Consider the following 26,091-nt stretch of genomic DNA (forward strand, 5'->3'; position numbering starts at 1 on the left):
GTAGTACACATTGTGAATAAACGTTGTGTTGTGGAACTTATACTGTACAGTATAATGTACACACATGAAGATATGGTAGAAATGCTGCTGATCTATGGAGAATGTACGTTGACGGGAAATACGTTATGAGATTGCTTGTTTGTTGATAGTACTGTTAGCAAACATTGTGATTATTAAGTTAATATGTCTGTTTTCTACCCTACTCTACATACCTGTACTGTACCCAATTGTAGGTGGACGAAATGCTGTTCAGGCAGAACGACTGTACAGAAGACGATCCCCTGACAAGCCATCGCCTTCGCGCCGGATGTTTGGTCGTCTCACATCTCGTCTACGTGAAACGGGAAGCTTAAATCCAAGACCTTGACATCGTCCTAGAACACGCACAGATGAACGTGCTGAAGTTGCTGTGCTTGCTACCATAGCTGTGAATCCTCAAATCAGCACACGTCAAATTGAACGTGAAGTTGGTGTGTCGAAATCAAGTGCACAGCATATTCTTAAACGTCATAAATTTCATCCTTACCATGTTCATTTACACCAGGATCTTCATGGAAATGACTTCCACAATAGGGTAACATTTTGTCGGTGGGCTCAGCAAAAACTTCTGACTAATTCAAATTTTTTTGCAGATGTTCTCTTTACTGACGAGGCATCATTCTCCAACAAAGGAATTGTCAATATGAGGAATATGCATTATTGGTCCGCAGACAATCCAAAATGGTTCCGTCAGGTAGAGCACAACATCCGTGGAAAGTTAATGTTTGGTGTGGGATTATTGGAGATACCATTATCGGACCTTTCTTTATAAATGGCATCCAAAATGGCAGACAATGATCCAGATTTATACGACACAATCTTCCTGTTCTCTTGGACACCGTACCTCTGAACCGGAGAATGGTCATGTGGTATCAGCATGACGGATGCCCTTCACATAACGCCTTACGAGCACGACGACTTCTGAACCGTAAGTTCCCTGGTAGGTGGATTGGACGAGGTGGCCCAGTTAGGTGGCCTGCCCGATCTCTGGACCTTACACTGCTGGATTGTTTTCTTTGGGGAACAGTGAAGGATGCTGTTTACCAACATGAACCAACAACACCAGAGGACATGAAGCAACGCATTATTGATGCTTGTACAGCCATCAAAGAGGAAACAGTAGCACGAAGTAGGGCATCCTTCTTCCGCAGAGTGACCCTATGTATGCAAGCCAATGGGCATCACTTTGAGCATGAGATGTGAACGCTATGTTTAGTATGTAGTGCTGGTATCACAGTGGAAGTTTCTACAAAGGGCCATTTTACCCAGTGATGTTAAGAAACATTTGTTTGCAACAATTTGTCATTTAACGCATTAGATAAACATAACATTGATAATTATGTGACAATAAAACTAATTGGTTAAACATGTTTACATTCATCTTCTATGTCCTACCTGAACTTCCCAAATCAAAACATTTTTGCCTTCAGTCCACTTGCTCGTTTCACTAAAACCATCAACAAGAATTTTACTATTACGAGTGAACGATTAACTGTCACTTGTGCTAGATCTACAGTAAAGTAAAGTTTTAACGTTGAACGGCATTACCTTTTTAGTAACGGATTAACGATAAGCGAAGTTAACTTTGTGACTAACGTTGCGGTACACAGATATGTTACAGAACTGCATCACCCCTAGCCTATGGGATAAATACCTGCTGGAATGTACGACGTTAATGCAGGATGGCAGCAGACCGTATTATTCGTTTCAGACCTCTTGATAAGTATGGAAGTGTGATTACGCATGTCAATCACATCGCGATTACGGGCAGCATGGGGTTCACACCTGAGCCTCAGGATGTCCGGTGTTTCAAGCGTCAACTTCGCATCTTAATATCTCGGGATGTAATGGGAATATTGCGATGCAATCAACGCCATTTTGTATGTGCTTTTCATGCTATGGATTGCTGAAGAAAAAAATATAGGTCCATTTAAAAAAAACATAAGTTTGTGTTAAAAAACACATATGCTTTCGTTTTAGAATGTTTCCAAATATGTACATTCATGGGCCCCTGCCCTACATTGATACCAGTGAAAGTCGTTTTCCAATAGCTGTTATTGTTCCAGAGATATTTTGGGTGGACAAGATAGCTGGGACACCCTGTATACTCCTTCCACCTTTCTCCCTACCCTGCTTTGCTTAGAACTGACTTTCCATCTAAGCTCTTGATACTCATACAAGAGGTTCTCTTTTCTCCAAAGGTCTCTCTAACTTTCCTGTAGGCTGTATCTATTTTACCTCTAGTGATATATGCCTCTACATACTTAATTTGTCCTCTATCCATCCCTACTTAGCCATCTTGCACTTCCTGTCAATTTCATTTTTGACATGTTTGTATTCCTTTTTGCCTGCTCCATTTTCTGCATTTTTATGTTTACTCCTTTAAGCAATTATATTTAATACCTCTTCTGCTACCCAAGGATTTCTATTAATCATCATCTTTTTACCTACTTGATCCTCCGCTGCCTTCACTATTTCATCTCTCAAAGCTACCCATTCTTCATCTACTGTATATCTTTCCCCCCTTCTTGTCAATCGTTCCCTAATGCTCTCTCTGAAACTCTCTACGTACCCGATTCTTTCAGTTTATCCAGGTTCCATCTCCTTAAATTCCCAGCTTTTTTCAGTTTCTTCAGTTTTAATCTACAGTTCATAACCAATAGATTGTGGCCAGAGTCCACATCTGCCCCTGGAAATGTCTTACAATTTAAAACCTGGTTCCTAAATCTCTGTCTTACCATTACATAATCTACTTGAAACCTTCCATGACTCTTAAACCAAGTGTTAGCTCTGATCAAGTTATGCTCTGTGGAAAATTCTACCAGGCACCTTCTTCTTTCATTCCTTCCCCCTTTCCATATTCTGCAACTAGTTTTCCTACTATTGAATTCCAGTCCCCCCATGACTATTAAATTTTCATCTCCCCTCATTATCTGAATAATCTCTTATTTCATCATACATTTCTTCAATCTCTTCATCATCTGTGGAGCTTGGCATATAAACCTGTGCCACTGTGGTATGTGTGGGCTTTGTGTCTATCTTGGCTACTCCTGCATTACCCCTACTTGATTTTGTATTTATAATGCTGTATTCACCTGATCATTGGCCTACATACATTAAAGTAATCTAGAAGTAATTCTCATTATTAACAGTATGAGTAGATTAACAAGTCACAATTCGTAGAGGAAAACTGAGATATTGTAGTTGAAACCTTGGTCTATTAGCGTTATTGTGCTTTTCATTTCTGTTGTAATTTCAACAAAAATAAATGGGAAGTTTTACTTTTGTAATAACCCTTGTATCTTAATATGTGGAACCAGTAACTACAGACTACTTCTGAACAGTAAACAGTAACAGTTTCCAACTAGTGCTAATCTATTTACACTGAAAATTCTGGGACTTATTTCCAATATTATTTTTTATATATGTACAGCGAGGGAGGAAAAAAAAAAAATCACAGCTCATTCTCTTATATCACTTGTTTTCTATTGTTATCTAATAGGTTACTTCAAACAAAGACCATTGATTACGTATGACAGATGAATGTAATATGCATCAAACACAAAGCGAAGACTTTTCCACCATTTAATCTATGATCTCTGAATTTGCTTGAAACTTTAGTTTGGATGACAAAAAGTGCATTATATATGGCAAAGTGTGTTAACTAATGGTGTGAATGCAAACACTAGGCTATGCTACAGCCTGGCACCACAAAAAGGTTTCGTGTGTGTGTGTGTGTGTGTGTGTGTGTGGGGGGGGGGGGGGGGGATAATCACATGTCACACTCTATCTGGGAACGTAGAGTTATATTTCATAAAAGCTGAATTTACACCTCTGAGAAGTGGCTAATTAAGTAGTCTATTAACTTTTTTTTTTTTTTAATTTGGAGATTTCCAATTTTGTATCCAATGTCCATTAGCGGACATCCTGCCATGCTGATTTAGGTTTCCAAGATCTGCCTAAATTATTTCAAGCAAATGTTCCAGTATTTATGCAAATGGCTGTTATACGAATTGGGTATCTTTGTTACTCTTAAATTGGAATACTATGACATGTCCAATATGCTTGTAAAAGTGATCTATGAATGTATAAAACTGCTACTGCCCACTGGCATATAAACGTTCTTGAAGAGGCCTTTGCAAGATGTTTGATTATCAACTGTACACAATATTCAAATTGCACACTTCTATCAAATAGATTTAGCACAATGTTTAACATTTGCTGTAGATGAGGAACACTGTTAAGAGTTTAAACTTCCTGGCAGAGTAAAACTATGCACCCGACAGAGACTCAAACTCGGGACTTTTGCTTTTCACAGGCAAGTGCTCTATTGACTGAGCTAGCCAAACATGGCCCACGACCTGTTATCATAGATTTACTTCTGCCAGTACCTCATCTCCTACAAAACTTGCAAGTCTAGCACTAGTGGTAATTTTACGTCAGTGCACACTCCACTGGAAAGTGAAAAATTTCGGTCTGGAAACATCTGCCAAGCTGTGTCTAAGCCATGTCTCCACAATATCCTTTCTTCCAGGAGTGCTAGTCTTGCAGTTTCGCAGGCGAGCTTCTGTGAAGTTTGCAAGGTAGCCGACGAGCTACTGGCAGAAGTAAACCTGTGAGGACGGGTCGTGAGTTGTGTTTGGATAGCTCATCTCTAGAGCACTCGCTAGCAAAAGGCAAAGGTGCCGAGTTTGAGGCTTGGTCTGGCACACAGTTTTAATTTGCCAGGAAGTTTCAAATCAGAGTATACTCCGCTGCAGAGTGAAAAATTCCATTATAAGAGTGGCTCTACATCTTTCTAATAAGAACATTGAATACAATACAACAAATCCAACACAATTAAATTACTACCTTCTGCATTTGTACTCTAATACCAGTGCGTCCTGGACATCATTCTTAATTTTGTTGAACAAATTATCTGATAAAGTGCCATTATTTTCAAAACTAAACGGCAGTTCTTCTACAGAAGAAAATTGTGTTCTCGTAATATATCGGAAAAATTTGAACGTATCGTACAGTAAATGACCCTCTGTTAACATTAATGACCTCCACCCATAATATCTTGGCAAGTTTAACGCGAAGAGCTTTTCTTCCACGGTTTCCAAAGACCTGATCTTTTCGTGCCACTCTCTTTCCTTACGTTCCCTAATGGCTCGCCGTGATAGGTCTAAAATAGGTGGATATTTTGGTCTTTCTGTATACTCAGCTTCATTTGCACTAACACTGAAATTATGTTTAACACTATTACGAATTGCTGCAACGCACTGTTGTCTTAACTTTATCAAATGAACGACTTTCTCTCGCAACGCGCACACCACAGCCATCATTTGTCACCAACCTCACTGTTTAGTGTTTACAAATACGAAAGTGCGTTATTCATTTAATAGGTTAACTCAGATAGTACTCTAACTGCAGTTTCGGCATTTCACGAAAGAGAAATTTTCCGAGTGACAATTTTCCTAATTTTCAGTCTTTCATTTCTTTATAACTCATAACACCCGTAAGCTGATCCATTACTAATACATAAACATTTTTACTGGTGTTGTCTGCAACTAGAGATTAAAACTGCTGTGCAAAAAGGCGGAAGAATGAGCTACAAGTTTCCCACAACATGTTGGTATTGCAGGCATCGTATTTTTTTCAGAGCTATGCAGTTATTATACGGGTTCATATTGCGTGACGAGACAAATATAGGTGTTTTGTTTGGGAGACGTGCTTGTGAGGTGTATCTCGCGTTAGAAACATCGCACGCATTAATAGCGGGTAAATAAAGTAAGTTATATTGGTACTATAAACGCTTGTTTTGGCAGCTAGTCTATTTTAGCACCTGCAGTGTTGTTAACTGAGATTCCGCTGCATCGAGACTTTAAATTGAGTTTAAACCGAAAGAAAAACTTACAGAATTTTTTTTATCGCAATACCACTTTTCAGACGAGCTAATAATTTACCTTTCGCAACGTAGTAATTTACCGGTACTGAACGAAATGACATATCAGTTATTTGAGGACTGACAATTAGGCCCAAGTCACCGCAGTGAACCATACAGCGTGATTCAGCAAATTTTATCGAACTTAATCGTGAATTCAGTATGTGTCTTATGTAAGGAGCTGATTTTTTTCATTCTGTAATAACAACGTTTTTAATAAGCTTTCTGTAATAAAGTATAAAGTACCCTTTAACAGACACATTAAGGCTTGAAAAAACAGTTTCCTTAGTGGAAAGTAATATGTCACTCTGTACACAGGTGAAAGATTTAGTAAGTTGCCGCCACAATATTAAGAAAGTCGGTTCTGGGTACTGCACCTAACATCCACATAGAAAAATCAAACTAACTTTGAGTGAAATTAAAAACAGAAGTGTCAGCATTATGAGTGCAAAAGGAATCGAAGTGTTGGATGCAGAAATGGGAGCAGACAGGAAGAAAGAGTACATTGGGGTCTCTCCAGGGGCGAGGAACTGTCTGCTGACATGATAGAAGAAATAGATGTCAATTTGGAAGACAACTGATCTGTGCCGTTACTTCATGTAAGCGTTGTTCAGGTGTCTTGCAATTGAAGGGGTCTATGGAAGAAAGTGCTAACCCAATAGAGGGTTCGTTGAGGTATTGCATGTTATATGTTTGTTTGAATTTAAAGACTAGGACATAAATACAATAAGAAAAAACAATTCAGTAGAAACAACTTTATTGCAGTACTGTGTAACTAGTATGCAGTGTATTCGAAAATACATGGATAAAGTGATTATTCTAATTGTAATGAAATCGAGGGTTAGCACTTTCTTCCTCTGGCTTCTTCAGTTCTGACTTGGCCATCGTGGTACATATATCTGTCATGTAATTTATTTGGTGTTTACATTATTGACATTCAGAAGAAAATGCAATATTCATTCAGTGAACAGACAGAAATATTATTTGCACTTGGATAACTCTTTCATAAGCATTTTACAGTAAAATGTGCACTATTCAGTAGGTTCTTTTTCAGTAGGGTTCTAGCAGAACTGGAAAAAAAAGAGGGTGGGGACCCCAAGAATTCAAATCCAAGTTGAAAAGTTTCCTTGTGACTGACTCATGTTCTGTACAGGAACTCGTCGCAGTAGTTGAAAACTTTTTTCTCTAATGTGTTATTTATTTATATTCTCTCCTACAATTTTTTGTATTGTATTAGTTTGTTAGCTTATAAATTTTCTGATCAGTATTCTGTAAACTATGTACTGACTCTTTCCATGGTCAGTTAGCTATGGCATGCATGGGCCCACAGAATCCAATGGATAAGCAGTAAAATAGATGTGATACTTTTACAAAATAAAGACACTTTCATAGAAGTGCCAACCTAGAAAAAGTGTTTGACAATATAAAATCATTAAAGACATCCCAGATTCTCAGAAAAATGTGCATAAACTTTAGGGAAAGTCATGTAGTACACAGTATGTGCAAGAACAAATGGCGTGCAAGAGGGATCTGAGACTGAGAGAGAAGTGCTCGGATGAAAAAGCTAATAAGTCAGGGATGCAATCTCGTCCCCGTCACTGTTCAACCTGTGGATCAAAAAAAGTAGTAATGGGATGATGGAAATAAATGGAAGGTTCATAGTAAAAGGATATCAATGATAAGATTCACTGATGACATTGCTGCCTTCAATGAAAGTGAGTAAAGATTACAGGACCTGTTGAATGGAATGAACAGCTTACTGAACACAGATTATGGAAAAACCAAAGAGAGATGAAAGTAAGGAAGAGTAGTAAAATTTGAGATTAGCTTTCAACTTAACGTCATAAATGTAACAATATTATGAAAAAGACTGTTGTGCCTTTCTGCGACTCAGTATCTCCACTATATGGTGAATAACAACTTTCCTTTCCATAATATTATTACTTTCCATCCTGGATTTTCCATTGTTTGATTGACATCATAAATGACAGTATTGCGAGAAGGATAGATTACTACTCACTGTCTAGCAGAGACATTGAGTCGCAGATAGGCACAACAAAAAGATTGATTCCTCCCCACTCCAACCTCCTCCTTACCCCACCACCCAGATTACTCCTCCCATCGTGCCCAACTGCTCGCAATCTGGTCTTGGCAGCCAGAGACATTGAAGACCTTTAGCCAAAATCTACCTGACTCACAGTTATTATGTTGTCGTATCAGAGACTCAACATCTCCGCTATATGGTGAGTAGCAGTCTACCTTTTTCATAATACTGTCATTATTCCATCCTGGATTTTCCATTGTTTATCATAAGTGGGTCCATATAGTAAACAAAGTGAATGAATTCTCTACCTTGAACAACTATGCGTGTTGGAATAAGCAAGGAGGATACATGAAGCAGATTACTTCAGACAGTGAGAAGTTCCTCACTAAAAGAAGTGTAATAGTATCAAACCTGTAGAATCACCAAGGAAAGGAATATGTGTAAAACACTGACTGGAAGAGTGGACAAGATTCCAGAAAATGTGTAAGACACAGGAAATAACTCCCATTGTAGAGGGAGTCACGGAGGGCTGGAAGACAGATATTGGAACATATCCAACTAGTAATTGAGTATATTAGTGTGAGTGCTGCTAGGAGAGGATAGGAGCGGAAATGACAGACACTGACTGATGACAGAAACTGTGTTAAGTGGCCCTCATGTTGTTGTTGTTGTTGTTGTTGTTGCTGTATGCTAGTCTATCCTGTGCAAGCCTCTTCATCTCCAAATATCTACTGCAAACTACATCCATGTGAACCTGCTTGCTGTATGCATCATTTGCCCACTGTGTACAGTTTTTATCCCCCTGCATTTCCCTCCAATACTAAATTGACAATTCACTGATATTTTGATATGTGCCATACCAACCAATCCCTTCTTTCAGTCATGTTATGCCAAAAATCCCCCCTCCTCCCTACACACACACACACACACACACACACACACACACACACAGCTCTATTCAGTACTTCCTCATTAGTTATATCAACTACCCAGGTAATATTCAGCATTCTTCTGTAGCACTTCATTTAAAATTGTAATCTCTTTTCTTGCCTCAACTGCTTATTGTGCACATATCACTTCCATACAAGGCTACTCTTCAGAGATATACCTTCAGGAAAAACTTCCTAACTCTTAAATCTGTGTTCAGTGTTAACAATTTTCTCATCACCAGAAATGCTTTTCTTGCCATTGTCAGTCCACGTTTTACATCCTTCTTGCTTCGACCATCATTAGTTATTGTAATACTCAAATAACAAAACTCATCTACTACTTTTAGTGTCTCACCTCCTAATAAAATTCCCTTAGCAACACTTGATTTAACTCAATGATATAGTACTATCCATGTTTTACTTTTGTTGTGATGCTCATCTTGCAATCTCTTTTCAAGACACCCCACCCCCAGGGGGCCCCAAGGTCTTTAGTGGGTATGTCTGTGGCGCACACAGGTCCCCGAGCTATTGCAGTATTTCTTCTTTTCCAGGCTGCCTTACCATCCCCTTCTTTCTCCATCCCTGCCGTTATTCATTTCCCTTTGCCCCTTCTTTTTCATCTCTTGGTGTTTTTTCTTTTTTTTTTTTTTTTTATCCCCACTTGGCTATCCTCCTGACTTCGTTTTGTCTTGTGGCTTTTGTTTGCTTGCTTTTCCTCCCCATCTTTGGCTTTTCTTTCTCTGTCCTCCTTATGCGTTTGACCTCCATCTCTAAATTTGACACATGTAGCATGAGCCAGATGGAGAAGAAGTCCCCCCTAGTGTGTGGTTCCTCCCCCCCTCTCCTCCCCCATAGCCCTTTTGCCTCCTTGCTACACCACCAGCTCAGTAGCCAGTCCATGTGATGGGGCTGTTATGTACCCATCTAGCTGAGCCCCCTGACACCTCACGGATCACACTGCTGATACCAGTGCTGTGAATGCCTTGTGAAAGTCTAGCAGTGGTAGCCTACCTTTTCAGGGCATCAGAACTCCCAGCAACGAACCATCATGCCATGTGACTGTGTGGCACCCACACACCCACAAGGCAAGAACCTGATAGGAGTGGGTTGTACCAGGGCAGACGTTTGGCACATGAAACGTGTTAATCTCTCTGGCTACTCTTTCGCAATTGCATCCTCCCTAGGAATAGTTCTGTCTCAGTTGCTGTTTCTCTCTTTCCGGCCTTGCTCTTCCTCTCTTCCCCCCCCCCCCCCCCCCCTCAAGTTATCCCCTGGGAGGAGGGCTAAGCCCGCTGGTTTGGGGCAAAACCCTTTCTGCACTTCCCAGTCTGCACCAGGACTGACAGGGAAATTTTTGCCGCCACCTGTTGGGCACAAGTTTGATAGGGTTGAATCTGTAAGTGAGATCTGGCTCCTCCTTTTAAAGACAACTTCTGCTAGCCAGTCGGCCTCCCTCTCTGCCTGCAACCATTTAGGAGACATCCCAGTGGATATCACTCCTCACAAGTCTCTCAATATGACATGGGGTGTAATTTTCCATAGGGACCTTCACCTCCAGTCTGATGATGAACTTAAGGCAAATCTGGAACAACATGGCATTCACTTCATCCAGCATGTCCAGAGAGGCCCTAAGGAAAATTGTGCAGACACTAACACTTTTGTCCTGGCCTTGGAGGGGGATGCCCTGCACGAGAAAGTTAAGGTGATGGTAAACAGATGCGACGTCAAACCATACATTCCACCTCCTATGCATTGCTTCTATTGCCACAAGTTCGGCCACATGTTCTCGTGATGCGATGCCATTTCTACATCTACATCTACATGGTTATTCTGCAGCTCACACTTAAGTGCCTGGCAGAGGGTTCATCAAACCATTTTTGTACTCCTTTCTACCATTCCACTCTCGAATGGCACGTGGGAAAATGGAACACCTAAATCTTGCCGTTCGAGCTCTGATTTCTCTTATTTTATTATGATGATCATTTCTCCTTACGTAGGTAGGTGTGAACAAAATATTTTCACATTTGGAAGAGAAAGTTGGTGAATGAAATTTCGAAAATAGATCTCGCTGCGAAGAAAAATGCCTTTGTTTCAGTGATTGCCACCCCAACTCGCGTATCATATCAGTGACACCCACACCCTTATTGCGCGATAACACAAAATGAGCTGCCCTTCTTTGGACTTTTTCAATGTCCTCCATCAATCCTACCTGGTAAGGATCCCACACCACGCAACATTATTTCAGCAGAGGACGGACAAGTGTAATGTAGGCTGTCTCTTTAGTGGGTTTGTCACATCTTCTAAGTGTTCTGCCAACAAAGTGCAGTTTTTGCTTCGCCTTCCCCACAATATTATCTATGTGGTCTTTCCAATTTAAATTGCTTGTAATTGTAATTCCTAGGTATTTAGTTGAATTGACAGCCCTTACATTTGTGCGATTGATCATATACTCAACATTTATCAGCTTTCTTTTAGTACCTATGTGGATGGCCTCGCACTTTTCTTTGTTTAGTGCAAATTGCCACTTTTCGCACCATACAGAAATTCTCTCTAGATCATTTTGTAATTGGAATTGATCGTCTGATGATTTTACTAGATGGTAAATTACATAATCATCTGCAAACAGTCTAAGGGGGCTGTTCAGATTATATAGATCGTTTATATAAATCAGGAACAGCAGAGGGCCTATGACACTACCTTGCGAAACGCCAGATATCACTTCTGTTCTACTTGATGGTTTACTGTCTATCACTACGAACTGTGAACTCTCTGAGAGGAAAGCACGAATCCAGTCACACAACTGAGACGGTACTCCATATGCACGCAATTTGATTAATAGTCACTTGTGAGGAACGGTATCAAAAGCCTTCTGGAAATCAGGGAATATGGAATCGATCTGAGATCCCTTGTTGACGGCACTCATTACTTCATGGGAATAAAGAGCTAGCTGTGTTGCACAAGAACGATATTTTCTGAATCCATGTTGATTATGTATCAATAAGTCATTTTCTTCAAGGTGATTCATAATGTTAGAGCACAGTATATGCTCCAAAATCCTAATGTAAATTGAGGTCAGTGGTATAGGTCTGTAATTCAATGGGTTACTCATATTTCCCTTCTTGAATAATGGTGTGACCTGTGCTACTTTCCAGTCTTTAGGAACAGACCTTTCTTCAAGTGAGCAGTTGTATATGATTGCTAAGAAAGGTGCTATTGTGTCTGCATATTCTGAAAGGAACCTGATTGGTATACCATCTGGACTGGGAGACTTGCCTTTCTTAAGTTATTTGAGCTGTTTTGCAACACCTAAGATATCTACTTCTATGTCACTCATGCTAACAGCTGTTCTGGTTTTGAATTCTGGAATATTTACTTCATCTTCTTTCGTGAAGGAATTACGGAAAACTCCATTTACTAACTCGGCTTTAGTGGCACCATCATCGGTAACATTTCCATCGCTAACACATAGTGACGGTATTGACTTTTTTTTGCCACTGGTGTACTTTACATACGACTAGAATCTCTTTGGGTGTTCTAGCATATTTTGAGACAATGTTTCATTGTGGAAACTATTAAAAGCATCTCGCATTTCTGTCTGTGGTGACTGTGGCCACCCTCTTCATGTGGGGAGCTTTTGTACCCTGCCACATTACTGTGTAAACTTCTTTGGCCTACATTCTCCCTGCTCACTAGTGTGTCCACTGTATACAAAGAAAAAAGAATCCAGGAAATAATGATATTTGACCTTCTCGTCTATTTTGAGGCCTGAAGAAGTTTGACAGACTTCACCCTGTGAATCTTTCATCTACCTTTGTCTCAGTTATGTCTTCCCCTCGTCCCCCCTCTTACTTACCCTCCATCCTGCCCCTTTTCCTTTCCTTCCGCCTCCTCTCTCCACCCCAGGCGGCTCCTATTCCCCCCCCCCCCCCTCCTCTCTCCTCAAGGAACTACTCCTCCTCCTCCATGGCCAGAGAAGAAATCCTCTTCTCTGGCTCCTGTTAAGGATTGGACTTCCTCTCGGAACACTGCTCCCCAGCGTTCTCAAGACAGGAAGCCTGTTACCTTGAATCAGATGAGGGACCCACGCTCTGAGGGCTCTGAAGCCACTTGGTCTCTGTCCAATTTCTCTGCCACCTATTCCCATACTCATAACACTTCCTCCCTCCTTCCCTCCAAGGGGGAAGAATAAGCAGCACAGGTCAAAGGATGAGGCTTCCCTGGCATCCCGAGGGGGTTTGATCCCTCCTCCTCATTGCAAATCAGCCCCAGTTTTATGGGTGTCACCCCATTCTTGTCGGGGATGACTACTGACCCAGTGACATGACATCCCTTCAACTTCTTTATGCCTAGCCTGGACTCTTTCCACATGATAATCCAGTGGAATTGCAACCGATATTGCAATCACTTACCAGAAATACAACAACTTGTTTCCTTTTATTCTTCAGTCTGTCTTGTTCTTCAAGAAATGCACTTTCATGATGACCACACTCCAGCATTCTGTCGGAAACTTGCCGGGCACAAGATAGCATCTGGAGGGATCTACACTTTGATTCACACCGATGTCGTTAGTGACTTGATACCGCTTCGTACCAACCTGGAAGCAATAGTGATAAGAGTGCAAATGACCCGAGCAATCACCATTTGCAATTTCTGCCTCCCTCCAGGTATGCCTCTTCCTTATTTTGAACTGTCTACCTCAATACAGCAACTGCTTCCCTCTTATCTCCTCCTCGGGGACCTTAATGCACATCACCCTCTGTGGGTGAGTGCCACTTTGTGATGTTTGTGGAAGTTCAACGCTGGCTGCTGTAAATGATGCAGACAACAGGTGCACAATTGCGTTTCACAGTTTTTTACTTTCAGTGTTCACAACCCCCCCAATATTACACAATTATATGGCCAGTTCACTATTGGTAAATGTTGATTGACAAGCCTCATTAATAGGTTGCAGGCAACATCAGAATACTGCTACAATAGTTTGCTGTTTAATATCTGTGAGCAGTAAAAACATAACCAGACAGTTCACAGCTCTTGCAGAATAATACAGTATGTGTGACACTATTGTTCAAATAAACTGAACACACATTTTCATTAATTGTTGTAACACATGACCTACTTGTGTTACACTTATTCCACTGTTAAGTTGATGCATTGTTGTTAATCTAACCAATACATGTTTCATGTCTGAAAATCAGCCGCAGACTGTCTTGTGTCGGGACCAAAAATCAGTCCTTCATATGTTCTCACAATAATAGGCACTGAAACTATACATTGTTCGATGTTTAAGTTACAGAAATTACAGTTAAATATAACTCATTCAATTAACTGAATACATTGAAAAATTCCTTCTTTTTAACAGTTCCTTCTATCACAAAAGTTAGGCCAAATTATTTGTTAAAATAATGAAATAAACAGATATAGTTATACAGACAATACTTTCGACAAATCTGGTAATTATTTTGGAATTAATGGCTGGCTTTGGTAATATGTTTTCGAGTAGAGCCAAGTAAATACTTTAAGAATCCTAGTAGTTCTTCTTCCAAATGTTTATAGTAAGTGCACAATTTATATTTGTTTATAAGTCAACAATAGAATCTGTCATGAAACACCTACTGATTTTACCCCATAACAGAGGTATTAACTAGGAATGGTTAAAATAAATTAGGAAATTAATTACATACAGAGAACTAAACACAAAATTAGACCTGGTGCTATATTCTTTAAGACTGAGGGCCAACCTTTCTCTTTTATGGAAATGCAGATTATACTCGTGCATGTTAATGGTAATTAGGCAAAAATGGGGAAAAAAATGAATTTAAGGAGGCAGGTGGCAAAACAAGTGAGGAAGTAAAGCAATCCCAGCTTACTTCATCACAACATTGACTGGTAGTGGCCTTCTAGTTGACCATGTTACTACAGACTTTGATTTGTCTCCCCTCAATGACGGTTCCCCTACCTGCTTCAGTGCCGCTCATGGCACCTTTTCTGTTATCGATCTCATGATCGCCTCCCCTGCTCTTGTGACTACATTGATCACCCCATGATGACCTTCATGGCAGTGACCATTTTCTGGTGATTCTGTTGTTCCCTTGCAACTGCCAAGCAGACAGGCACCCAAATTAGACATTCCATAGAGCCAGTTGGTCTTTATATAGGTCTGCTGTGCACTTTGACACTTCTCTCTTGGATTGCATTGATGCTGTCAGGCCACTGGCATCCACAGGTCCCCTCCGTTATCCGGTACCTTGGTGGACCAAGAATGTAATAATCACTATCAAGGATCACCAACCGGCGCTGCAACAATTTAAATGACACCCTTCACAGACCAGCCTTATTGTTTTTAAGCATCTCTGTGCTCGTTTCACTACCTTGTTAGGCAGAGTAAAGGGGATTGCTGGGACTACTATGTTTCCTCCATGGGGACATATGCTTCTTCATTTGCAGGTTTGGTCCAATCTCCATAGCCTTCTTAGCTGCCAGCAATAATCAACTGTCCAGGGTCTTATCCTACGTGGTGCTCTATGTACTGATCTATCAGTACTTGCAGAACAGCTAGTGACACCCTTTGTGACACTATCCTCCTACCTTTCTCCAGCAGAAACAATGAGTTGAAGAAACCCCCCTCTGTTTAAATCCCCCACCAAGCGGAAGCCTATAATGAACCCTTCACTGAATGGAAATCTTCCAGGCTATTACCTCTTCACATGACATGGCCCCAGGCCTGGATTCCACCCACAATCAAATGATCCAACATTTGGGTGTTACCCAGAGGTAACATATACACAGGGTCTTCAACCGTACTTGGCTCACGGGTGCCTTCCCCTCGCGTGGTTATCATCATCTTTAAGCCCAATGTGTCTCAAGAGCTGCCGACTGACTAGACTGACCAACGTACTTTGTAAACTGTTTGAGAGGATGATTATCTTCAGATTCTGTTGGGTACTCAAATCCCAGAGCCTTTTGTCATTGTATTAGTGTGGCTTCCGGGAAGGACAATCTACAACTAACCATTTACTCATATTGGAAACAGCAATTTGACAGGATTTTATGAGTAGTAACCACCATTACCTTGTTGCCATCTTGTTTGACATACATAAGGCATGCGACATGGCTTGGTGCCGTTGCATTTTGGTTACCATCCATTACTGGGGCTTTCACAGCCCTCTTCAGATTTTTATCTGCAAGTTTTTATCCCACCGGCTCTTCCGGGCTAGAGTTGTCACTTCACTCAGCATTCCTTGGATCCAGCAGACCGGTGTCCCAAAGGGTTCTGTATTAAGTGTCACACTCTTCCTCATAGCCATTAGTGGGCTGTTGGGCCTCTGGCTACCCTGACATTATATGTCAATGATTTTTGCATCTAGTGCAGTTCCCACTCAGTAGCATCTGCTGAATGCCAACTCCAGGGTGCCATCCAACTAGCCTCTGCGAGGGCCCTTTCCCATGTTTTACAGTTTTATGCTTTTTGGCTGTTGAGCCACAGTACACCCTGATCCAGAACTTTATTTATGCAAGCAGCACCTATATGTTGTAGCACAGTCCCGTTTCTTGGGCCTTCCTTTTGATAAAAAGCTGACATGGCTGCCCCATATTCGCCACCTGAAGACTACCTGCATGTGGAAGCTTAATGCTGTCCACCTCCTGGCCCACACATCTTTGGTTGCAGACTGTGCTACTCTTCTCCATATTTACCGGGCTCTAGTTTTTTCTAGATTACATTATGGTTGTCAGGTTTATGGCTCAGCGGCTCCTTCCATTCTGAAACTACTTGATCCTGTTCACCATTATGGGTTGCTTCTGGCTGTCAGTGGCTCAGAAAGGAGTTCAATATGGAGCAATAAAATTTTTTGATCCTTTGCCCAATAACATAAAATGTCTCACATGTAGCGTAGCAAGTTTTAAATCTAATGTAAAATCACTTCACCTGGACAACTGCTTCTTTTCCATTGATGAATTTCTAATCAAAAACTGGTAGCTAGTAATTATAAGGAAAAGACAGATTGCTACGTACCATAAAGATGACAAGTTAAGTTGCACACAGTCCCAACAAAAAGGCAGTTACGCATTTGGCTTTTGGCCAAATCCTTCTTCAGAAAAAGAAAAAGAACACACACACACACACACACACACACACACACACACACACACACACACACACACACACACACTTACTTTCACAAAAGAAAGCACACCTCGCACACACATGACAGCCATCTCCAGCAGCTCAACGGTATTCCAACCTGGAGTTTCCATTGTTTTCTTAAGTGTTCATTAATGTTAACACTGTAAACTGATTCATTCCCCCATCATTCCAATAAAAGAATCATTCAATTGATCTCAGGAACACATATCTAAGTCTCTTCAAGTTTATTTCTGTTGTACAGCCCTTTTGCGTAAATCTTCTGCCTTTCATCTTTCTCTCAGCCTGCTTGCCATCTGAGCTCTTAATATCTAGGCAGTGTCTATCTTTCACCTAATTAAACAAGCTCCCAAGCATAGCATTTGTCCTTTAGCCTTTCCTACTTGCTAAGGAGAACATTTTGCACATTCTGCCAATCTCATTTTTTGTGTGTGTCTATTCCCTTTTACCCTCTTTATTTGCTGCATTTTCATATTTTCTCCATTTTTCAGTTAAATTCAGTGTCTCCTGTGTTAGCCAAGGATTTCTATTAGATCTTGTCTTTTTACATATCTGTAATTCCTTCAATACTTTCAGTTGTAGTCTACAGTTCATAACCAATAAATTATGGTCAGAGTCCACATATGCCACTGGAAACGTCTTGCAGTTTAAAATCTGATATTGAAATCTGTGCCGCACCATTGTGTAATCAGTCTGAAATCTTCCAGTGTTTCCAGGTCTCCTCATGTATACAGCCTTCTTTCATGATTTTTAAACCAAGAGATGGTTCAATTGTGCTATTTGCAAACTTATACTTTTTGCCTATCCGTGTTCCCCCTAATACTTTTGCTTCTCTTCCTTTCTCTACTACTGAATTCCAGTCCTCCCATCACAACTAAATTTTTCTCTTCCGTAACTATTTGCATATTTTATTTTATAATCTCGTTATACAGTTTTTCAAGCTCTTCATCGTCTGCAGAGCTAGTTGGAATATACACTGTGGTGATAAAAGTTACGAGATACCTCCTAATATCATAACAGACCTCTCTGCCGTGCGTAGTGCTGCAGCGCAATGTGGCATGGACTCAACATGTCATTGGAAGTCCACTGCAGAAATATTGAGCCATGCTGCGTCTATAGTCGTCCATAATCATGAAAGTGTTGCCAGTGCAGAATTTTGCACACAAACTGACCTCTTGATTATGTTCCACAAATGATTGATGGGATTTGTTTCAGGCAATCCGGGTGGCCAAATCGTTCACTCGAATTGTCCAGAAAGTTCTTCAGACCAATCGTGAACTATTGTGGCCCGGTGGCATGGTGCATTGTCATCCATAAAAATTCCACAGTTGTTTGGGAACATGAAGTCCACGAATGGCTGCAAGTGATCTCCAAGTAGGAAACATAACCATTTCCAGTCAATGATCACTTCAGTTGGACCAGAGGACCCAGTCCATTCTATGTAAACACTACCCACTGCATTATGGAGCCACCAACAGCGTGTCCAGTGCATTTTTGGCAACTTGGGCCCATGGCTTCATAGGTTCTGCACCAGGCTCAAACCCCACCATCAGCTCTTATCAACTGAAACTTGGACTCAACTGACCAAGCCACTGTTTTCCAGTAATCTAGGGTCCAGCAAGTACGGTCACAAGCCCAGGAGAGGTGCTGCAGACAGTGCCGTGTTGTTAGTAAAGGCACTTGCATCGGTCACCTGCTGCCGTAGTCCATTAAGGCCACATTTCATCTCACTGTTGTAACGAATACATTCGTCGTACGTCCCACAGTGATTTCTACAGATATTTGACACAGTGTCGCTTGTCTTTTAGCACTGACAACTCTGCAAATGCCGCTGCTGTTAGTCATCAAGTGAAGGCCATTGGCCACTGTGTTTCCATTGTGAGAGGTAATGCCTGAAATTTGGTATTCTTGACATTGTGAATCTCAGAATATTGAATTCCCTAATAATTTTTGAAATGGAATTTCCCTTGTGTCTAGCTCCAACTGCTATCCTGTGTTCTAAGTCTGTTAATTCCCATTGTATGGCCATAATCACATTGGAAAACTTTCCACATGAATCACCTGAGTACAAATGACAGCTCTGCCAAGGCACTGTTCTTTTATAATGTGCATACCTGATACTACCGCCATCTGTACATGTGCATATCAATACGCCATGATTTGTCATCTTTGTTATTAGACCTATTCCTGAATTACCCCTATTTAATTTTTGTACTTATAACCATGCGCTCACCTGATCAGAAGTCCTGTTCTTCCTGCCACTTGACTTCACTAATTCCTTCTATATCTAACTCCAACCTATCCATTTCCCTTTTCAAATTCTGTAGCCTCCCAACTTGATTAAGAGTTCTTATCACTCCTTGCTCCAACCTGTAGAATGCCAGTTTTGTTTTTCCTGTTGACCATGTCATCATTAGTAGTCCCCGCCCAGGTATCCATGTAGGGGACTATTTTACCTCCAGAATATTTTACTGAGGAAGATCCATCTCATCTATATTTAAGTCCTCATCATTACTGTGCAATTTACATCAGAGTGAGTGGCACTTTGTTCACAGAACCTATTTCTGACTATTTCTCGATCACTCCACTCTCGAATAGCATGTGGGTAAAATGAAGACAAAAATCTTTCCATGCCTGCTCTAATTTCACTTATTTTATTACTTTGGTCATATTTTCCCTGTGTAGGTAAAAACAAATTTGAAGGGAAAAGTAGGTGACAGAAATTTTGTGGAAAGATCTTGCCACAACACCCTTGTTTTAATGTTTGCAATTGCAGCTTGCGTACCCTATCCATGAGAGTCTCTCAACTATTTAAGCCTAATACAAAAAAGTTGCCCTTCAGTGAAATATTTTGATGCCCTCTGTCAAGAATAGCATACCGTGCACCATTACTCAGCAGAGGACAGAAGAATGTAAGGGTGTAGGCTGCATCTTCAAAAGGTTCTACCAATAAAACACAGTCTTTGGTTTGACTTTCCCTCAACTATTTTTATAACACTTTCAAGATGGAGCCAAATCTCACAGGTATGAAGTTTTAACTTATTACGTCTTTACTGCTAACTCTGTGTACAATTTTTTCAGACAGTAATCCCCATATAGTACTGAGTGTACATGCAAAATTACATCATTGTATGATACACAGTTCAGGAGAGATTATATCTGTGGCTGTGGGCCTGCACCTGGGTAAGATTTGTGCCCATCTTGGAAGTGTCAGTCGTACAGAAGAGCTGCATGCCCAACTGAACAATGTCTTTAGTTTCCCTTTGCTTTCAGCCATTTACAGTACCAACATAGCAAGGCCACATTCACTAATTGCTAATGTTACAAGGCCAAATCAGTTAATCATCAAGGCTGTAGCCCTTGCAACTACTGCCCCTCTTCAAGAACCACAGATTAGTCTGGCATCTCCACATATACCCTCCAATCATCTGTATCATTGAGGCACTCAAGCCACCTCACCTCAGTGAGGTCCATGATTCATGCAAGGAGGGTGAAACGCTATACAGAATTCAGTCAAGTGAGTGTTTGGAGAAGAAAAAGAATTTGGCATTTGTTATTATTATTATCCTTTTCTCTGACGTTATGTCTGGTTAAAAATGGAAAGTCACGCGGACCTTGATCAAGTGTGACTTCCTTTTAATTGTACGGTATATGTTACACTGTATTTAGGAACTTCCGGGTAATTGAACATGTATCAATAATTACAGATTTCTGTAGTTGTATATACAAGTTTGGATGTAGCTGTATTGCGTTGATGTACTGGTGGATATTGCGTGGTATGACTCCTGAAGTTGAAAGTATAATTGGTATAATCTCAACTTTATCCTGATGCCACATGTCCTTGACTTCCTCAGCCAGTTGGATGTATTTTTCAATTTTTTCTCCTGTTTTCTTCTGTATGTTTGTTGTATTGGGTATGGATATTTCTATTAGTTGTGTTCATTTCTTCTTTTTATTGGTGAGTGTTATAACCTTTAATCACCAATAATTGCGTGGATATTCAAACACACTCACTTAGAAACAATAGCTGGTTACATGACAACAACTCAGTATCTCTTATTCGACTGCCGTGCCGTGACATGCGGCCGGCGCCATTCGTAGCTAGGTGGCACTCCCGCGCTCAGCTGAGTTGCGGAGCGCCTTTATCGCCGTTTGCGCGTACTGTCGTGGCGGCACTGTTAAATGTCGTGGCACTGTCACAACACTTTTCCCCCCTTGGAAAAAAAAAACTCACTTCCTTGGAGACATGGACAGTGCGGAGACATCCATGGCCTCTTGTGAGGCCCCGAGAAGATCCTGCGGAGAGACACGAGAGTATGGTCAAAAATGTCCAGGACGGAAGCTCGTATGTGGAACGTGCCTGCTGGACGAGATGATGGGTGATAACTCCGGAGCAGCATCCATAGGTGTCGTGGACCTGGGGGTGTGCTCAAGCGAGATGGGTAGATCGGCAGCAGTGACAGGACTGGCTTCTTGGGCTGGTGGAGGCGAAGGAAGGGGTGGTGGCACCGGTGTGGCCACCACTCGTGGGCGCATCTGGTCGTAATGGCGAACAACCATGCCGTCGTCCGTACGCATTTCACAAAGCCGGCGGCTGCGAAGAACCTTGACCACTCCTGGAATCCATTTAGGGCGAGATCCATACCCTCGTCCCCACACGTCGGCACCCACCGAGTATTTTCCCGCACTAGGGGACACAGCACAAGGCCTGACAGAGTGAAGCAGGTGCAGTAGAGTGCGCGGTTGGCAGCCATGCAAGAGTTCAGCAGGGCTGCAATCACCCAGAGGCGTGAAGCGATAAGAACTCAGAAATTGCAGCAGAGCGTCATCTGTGGAAAAATCACTAAGGAATTTTTTCATCTGGGTTTTGAAAGTGTGGGCAAGGCGCTCGACCTCCCCATTCGATTGCGGATGGAAGGGCGGTGCTGTAACATGATGAATCCCTTGTCCAGTACAAAAATCACGGAAGGCCTGCGAAGAGAACTGAGGGCCATTGTCCGTGATGATTGTGGATGGAAGATTTTCTAGCGCAAAGATTTTGGACAAAGCCAGCGTCGTCGCTGTAGCGGTGGGCGACGGACATCGAACAACAAACGGAAACTTCGAGAAGGCGTCACTCAACAGTAGCCAATAAGTACCAAGGAAGGGGCCGGCAAAGTCAGCGTGCACCCGTTCCCATGGCTGCGCCAGATCAGGCATTGTACGAGGTGCAGCCAGTTGTTGAGCACTCACCACACGCAGCAACCATGTGGGTGATGTCCGAATCAATACCGGGCCAATAAACGTGCCTGCGAGCCAGGGACTTAGTCAGAGAAATCCCCCAATGGCCTTCATGCAACAGTTTGAGAACATCTTTGCGAAGAGAGGCTGGCACCACGACCCGTGGAGATGCGCCATCTGTGGCCAGAAGAACAACACCATCACAAACAGACAGACGAAGGCGCAAGGCATGGTAGTTGTGAAGGGGATCTGATGCCCGGCCCTTGGTCCTGTCCGGCCAACCCCGTTGAACAAAACCGATCACTTGACGCAGGACCGGGTCCCGCGCAGTAGCCGATGCGACCTGCGAACCTGTAAGTGGAAAACCCTCGACCGCACGACGTTCTTCCTCATAAATGTGGAAACAGAGTAGTTCATCACGATCGAAAACCGGGTCGGGGCCCATCGGCAATCGCGACAATGCGTCAGCGTTGGCGTGCTGGGCCGTGGGGCGATAGTGAATCTCATAGTGAAAACGAGACAAGTATAAGGCCCAACGTTGCAGGCGGTGAGCTGCCTTATCCGGAAGCGACACCGATGGGCTGAACAGAGAGACCAGCGGCTTGTGGTCGGTGATGAGGAGAAACTTAGAACCATACAAAAAAACGCTGAACTTTTTTAGAGCATAAATGATAGTGAGCGCCTCCTTTTCGATTTGAGAGTAACGTCGTTGCGCATCGTTGAGGGTCTTGGAAGCATAGGCGATGGGTCGTTCCGACCCATCCTCATACCGATGGGCGAGAACAGCCCCTAGGCCATACTACTGTGACGCATCAGTCGCCAGAACCAAGTGCTGACCTGGACGGAATGTGGCAAGACAAGGCACCGACTGCAAATGAGCCTTCAGGCGGACAAAAGCCTGCTCACACTCGTCGGCCCAACAGAAAGGGACGTTTTTGCGTAACAGCTGATGCAGAGGATGAGCTACTGCCGCCGTGGATGGAATGAATTTGTGATAATAAGAAATCTTGCCTAGAAACGCCTGAAGTTCTTTGACCGTAGACGGCCGGGGTAGAGCGTTAATAGCCGCAACGTGCTGACGTAGAGGATGTATACCCTCACGGGACAAGTGGAAACCAAGATACACAGTGGAGGGTTGGAAGAACTGTGACTTGTCCAGATTGCACCTCAACCCAGCCGAATGCAAAACCCGAAACAGTGAACGCAAATTGCGAAGGTGCTCCTCAGTGGAGGCCCCCGTGACAACAATGTCATCCAGATAGTTTATGCAGCCGGGAACGGAAGCCGTGAGGTGTTCGAAAAACCGCTGAAAAATGGCCGGCGTGCTAGCGACGCCAAATGGTAACTGCTGGTACTGATACAACCCACAAGGAGTGTTTATGACGAGAAATTCCTTGGAAGAAGCATCCAACGGCAACTGATGGTACACCTCCGATAAGTCAAGTTTGGAAAAGAACTGGCCCCCAGCGAGCTTGGTAAATAACTCCTCAGGACGGGGAAGAGGATAAGTGTCAATGAGGCTCTGAGCGTTGACGGTGGCTTTAAAATCACCACACAATCGCAGACTCCCGTTTGGTTTAGAAACCACCACAATTGGCGATGCCCATTCGCTGGAGGTAACAGGAAGGAGAATCCCTGAAGCTGTTAACCTGTCTATCTCAGCCTTGACAGGTGCACGCAACGCCACCGGAATAGGGCGTGCCTGGAAAAACTTAGGGCGAGCTGTAGGTTTAAGAGTAATGTGGGCTTCAAAATCCTTGGCATGACCCAGACCAGCAGAGAACACGGACGAAAATTCAGAACACAATCCATCCAGCTGTTGATACGGAATATCCTCAGATATGAGGTGCACATCATCATCAATGGAGAACCCGAACAACTGGAAAGCATCATAACCGAACAGGTTTTCAGTGCCCGCATGATTCACCACATAAAACGTGAGGGGCCTAACAACAGACTTGTAGGCAGTTGAAGCATCAAACTGGCCAATGATAGGAATTTTCTGTTTATTATAAGTTCTCAGATTTCGCGTAACTGGAGACAAGGGAGGGGAGCCCAACTCCAAATACGTGCGAGAATTATTGAGAGTTACTGCAGAGCCAGTGTCCACTCGCATGCGAATGTCTTTATCCAGAACACGAACAGTAACAAACAACTTATTTGTTTGAGAAAGCACACAGTTAACATCCATGTCCGATGCCTCGTCCTCGTCAACAGGAACTTTAGGGGACTGACACACAGAAGCAGTGTGGCCTTTTTTCCTACATGAATTACACGTGGCCCAACGTTTTGGACACACGGCCCTGTCATGCTGTAAGAAACAACGTGGACAAGAAGGAAGTGCGGAATGAACCTGCTTCTGTGGTTGCTGTTTTCGCTGCGAGCATTGCGGCCCAACACGACGTTGTTTACGCGAGTGAACCGCCGCCACATCTTCGTTCTCCTGTGAAACAGGCAAATTGTCCATGTCGAAAGTTAACTGTACAGTGCCTACATCATACCACGCGTCTATTTGCGCACCAGCAGCGTGAGACACTTCAAAGGATTGAGCGATGCTTAGAACTTCCGACGACGACGGGTTTGGCAGTTGTAGGGTATGTTGCCGAACTTCTTTATCAGGAGCAAGCCATAGAATAGCATCCCTAACCATTGAATCAGCATAAGACTCATGATGAGTGTCCGTGACAAACTGACATTTCCTACTCAGACCGTGTAGTTCTGCCACCCAAGCCTGGTAAGATTGATGGGGCTGTTTACGACACCGGTAGAACGCCATGCGGGCAGCGACGATGTGAGTGTTTTTGCGGTAATAGTTAGACAATAAGTCACACATTTCTTGGAAGGACAGGGAGACAGGTTCCCGCAGAGGGGCTAACTGAGGTAGCAACTGATAGATCCGTGGGGAAATCCAAGATAGAAATAACGACTTACACATAGGAGCGTCGACAACGCCGAAAGCCAAGAAGTGTTGCCGCAAACACTTCTCATAATCCTCCCAGTCTTCAGCGGCCTCGTCGTAAGGAGGGAATGGAGGCAGAGAAGAGGAAGACAGATGATGAGTAAGCGACGTCGACAACGCCTGAATAGCAGCCCTCAGCTGTGTTTGTTGTGCGTGAATAGCAGCCGTCAATTGTGTTTGTTGTTCAGTGAGCACTTGCATAAGCTGTTCCATGTCTGCCCCGTCACGAACACACAAATCCACAATGCAGTGAAAATATCCGACCTCATCGCCAAAAAGTGTTATAACCTTTAATCACCAATAATTGCGTGGATATTCAAACACACTCACTTAGAAACAATAGCTGGTTACATGATAACAACTCAGTATCTCTTATTCGACTGCCGTGCCGTGACATGCGGCCGACGCCGTTCGTAGCTAGGTGGCGCTCCCGCGCTCAGCCGAGTTGCGGAGCGCCTCTATCGCCGTTTGCGTGTACTGTCATGGCGGCACGGTTAAATGTCGTGGCACTGTCACAACAGTGAGTATGATGTCAGGTTTGTTATGTGGAGTTGTTTTATCTGTTATAATGGTTTATTTTGAGTACCAGCACCTCAAAGTAAGAAAAAGGAAAACTGGCAAAGAGAGGGAAGAGGACACCTGCCGAGGTGCTCTGGCCCCAACCCCCCCCAAAGGTAGAGCCTATGAATACCGGTGAAGAATCATGCATTGGAACATAAATCAGCAGCAAAGTAATTCATACTCCTGTTTCCCCTTTGCTGCTTTCTCAGATCTCAATCTGACTTTCCTTCAATGGAACTGCAATGGCTACAATCTTCACATGGCAGAATACCA

The 26,091-nt window shown here is 42.6% G+C and overlaps 2 protein-coding genes across 5 annotated transcripts in view; one reads left to right on the plus strand and one right to left on the minus strand.

The window, feature by feature from the left end:
- LOC124805226 (28S ribosomal protein S30, mitochondrial) overlaps positions 1 to 5,407 on the minus strand; it is a 95,845-nt gene extending 90,438 nt beyond the window's left edge. The window contains exon 1 of the mRNA XM_047265725.1: positions 4,891 to 5,407. Within this exon, the coding sequence (XP_047121681.1) occupies positions 4,891 to 5,366 (476 nt within the window). The 5' untranslated portion in view covers positions 5,367 to 5,407. The remainder of the gene's footprint in view (positions 1 to 4,890) is intronic.
- Positions 5,408 to 5,654: 247 nt separating this feature from the next.
- LOC124805227 (very-long-chain (3R)-3-hydroxyacyl-CoA dehydratase) overlaps positions 5,655 to 26,091 on the plus strand; it is a 166,998-nt gene continuing 146,561 nt past the window's right edge. Inside the window, exon 1 of one of the 4 annotated variants that reach the window (XM_047265728.1) lies at positions 5,655 to 5,802. The gene's annotated coding sequence lies outside the window, so the exon portion shown is untranslated. Of the gene's footprint in view, positions 5,812 to 5,903; positions 6,565 to 26,091 lie in introns of those variants that run through there. The other 3 variants (XM_047265730.1, XM_047265727.1, XM_047265729.1) reach the window with 3 other exon arrangements.

The sequence above is a fragment of the Schistocerca piceifrons genome, chromosome 7 (genome assembly GCF_021461385.2).
Source record: "Schistocerca piceifrons isolate TAMUIC-IGC-003096 chromosome 7, iqSchPice1.1, whole genome shotgun sequence".
NCBI lineage: Eukaryota > Metazoa > Arthropoda > Insecta > Orthoptera > Acrididae > Schistocerca > Schistocerca piceifrons.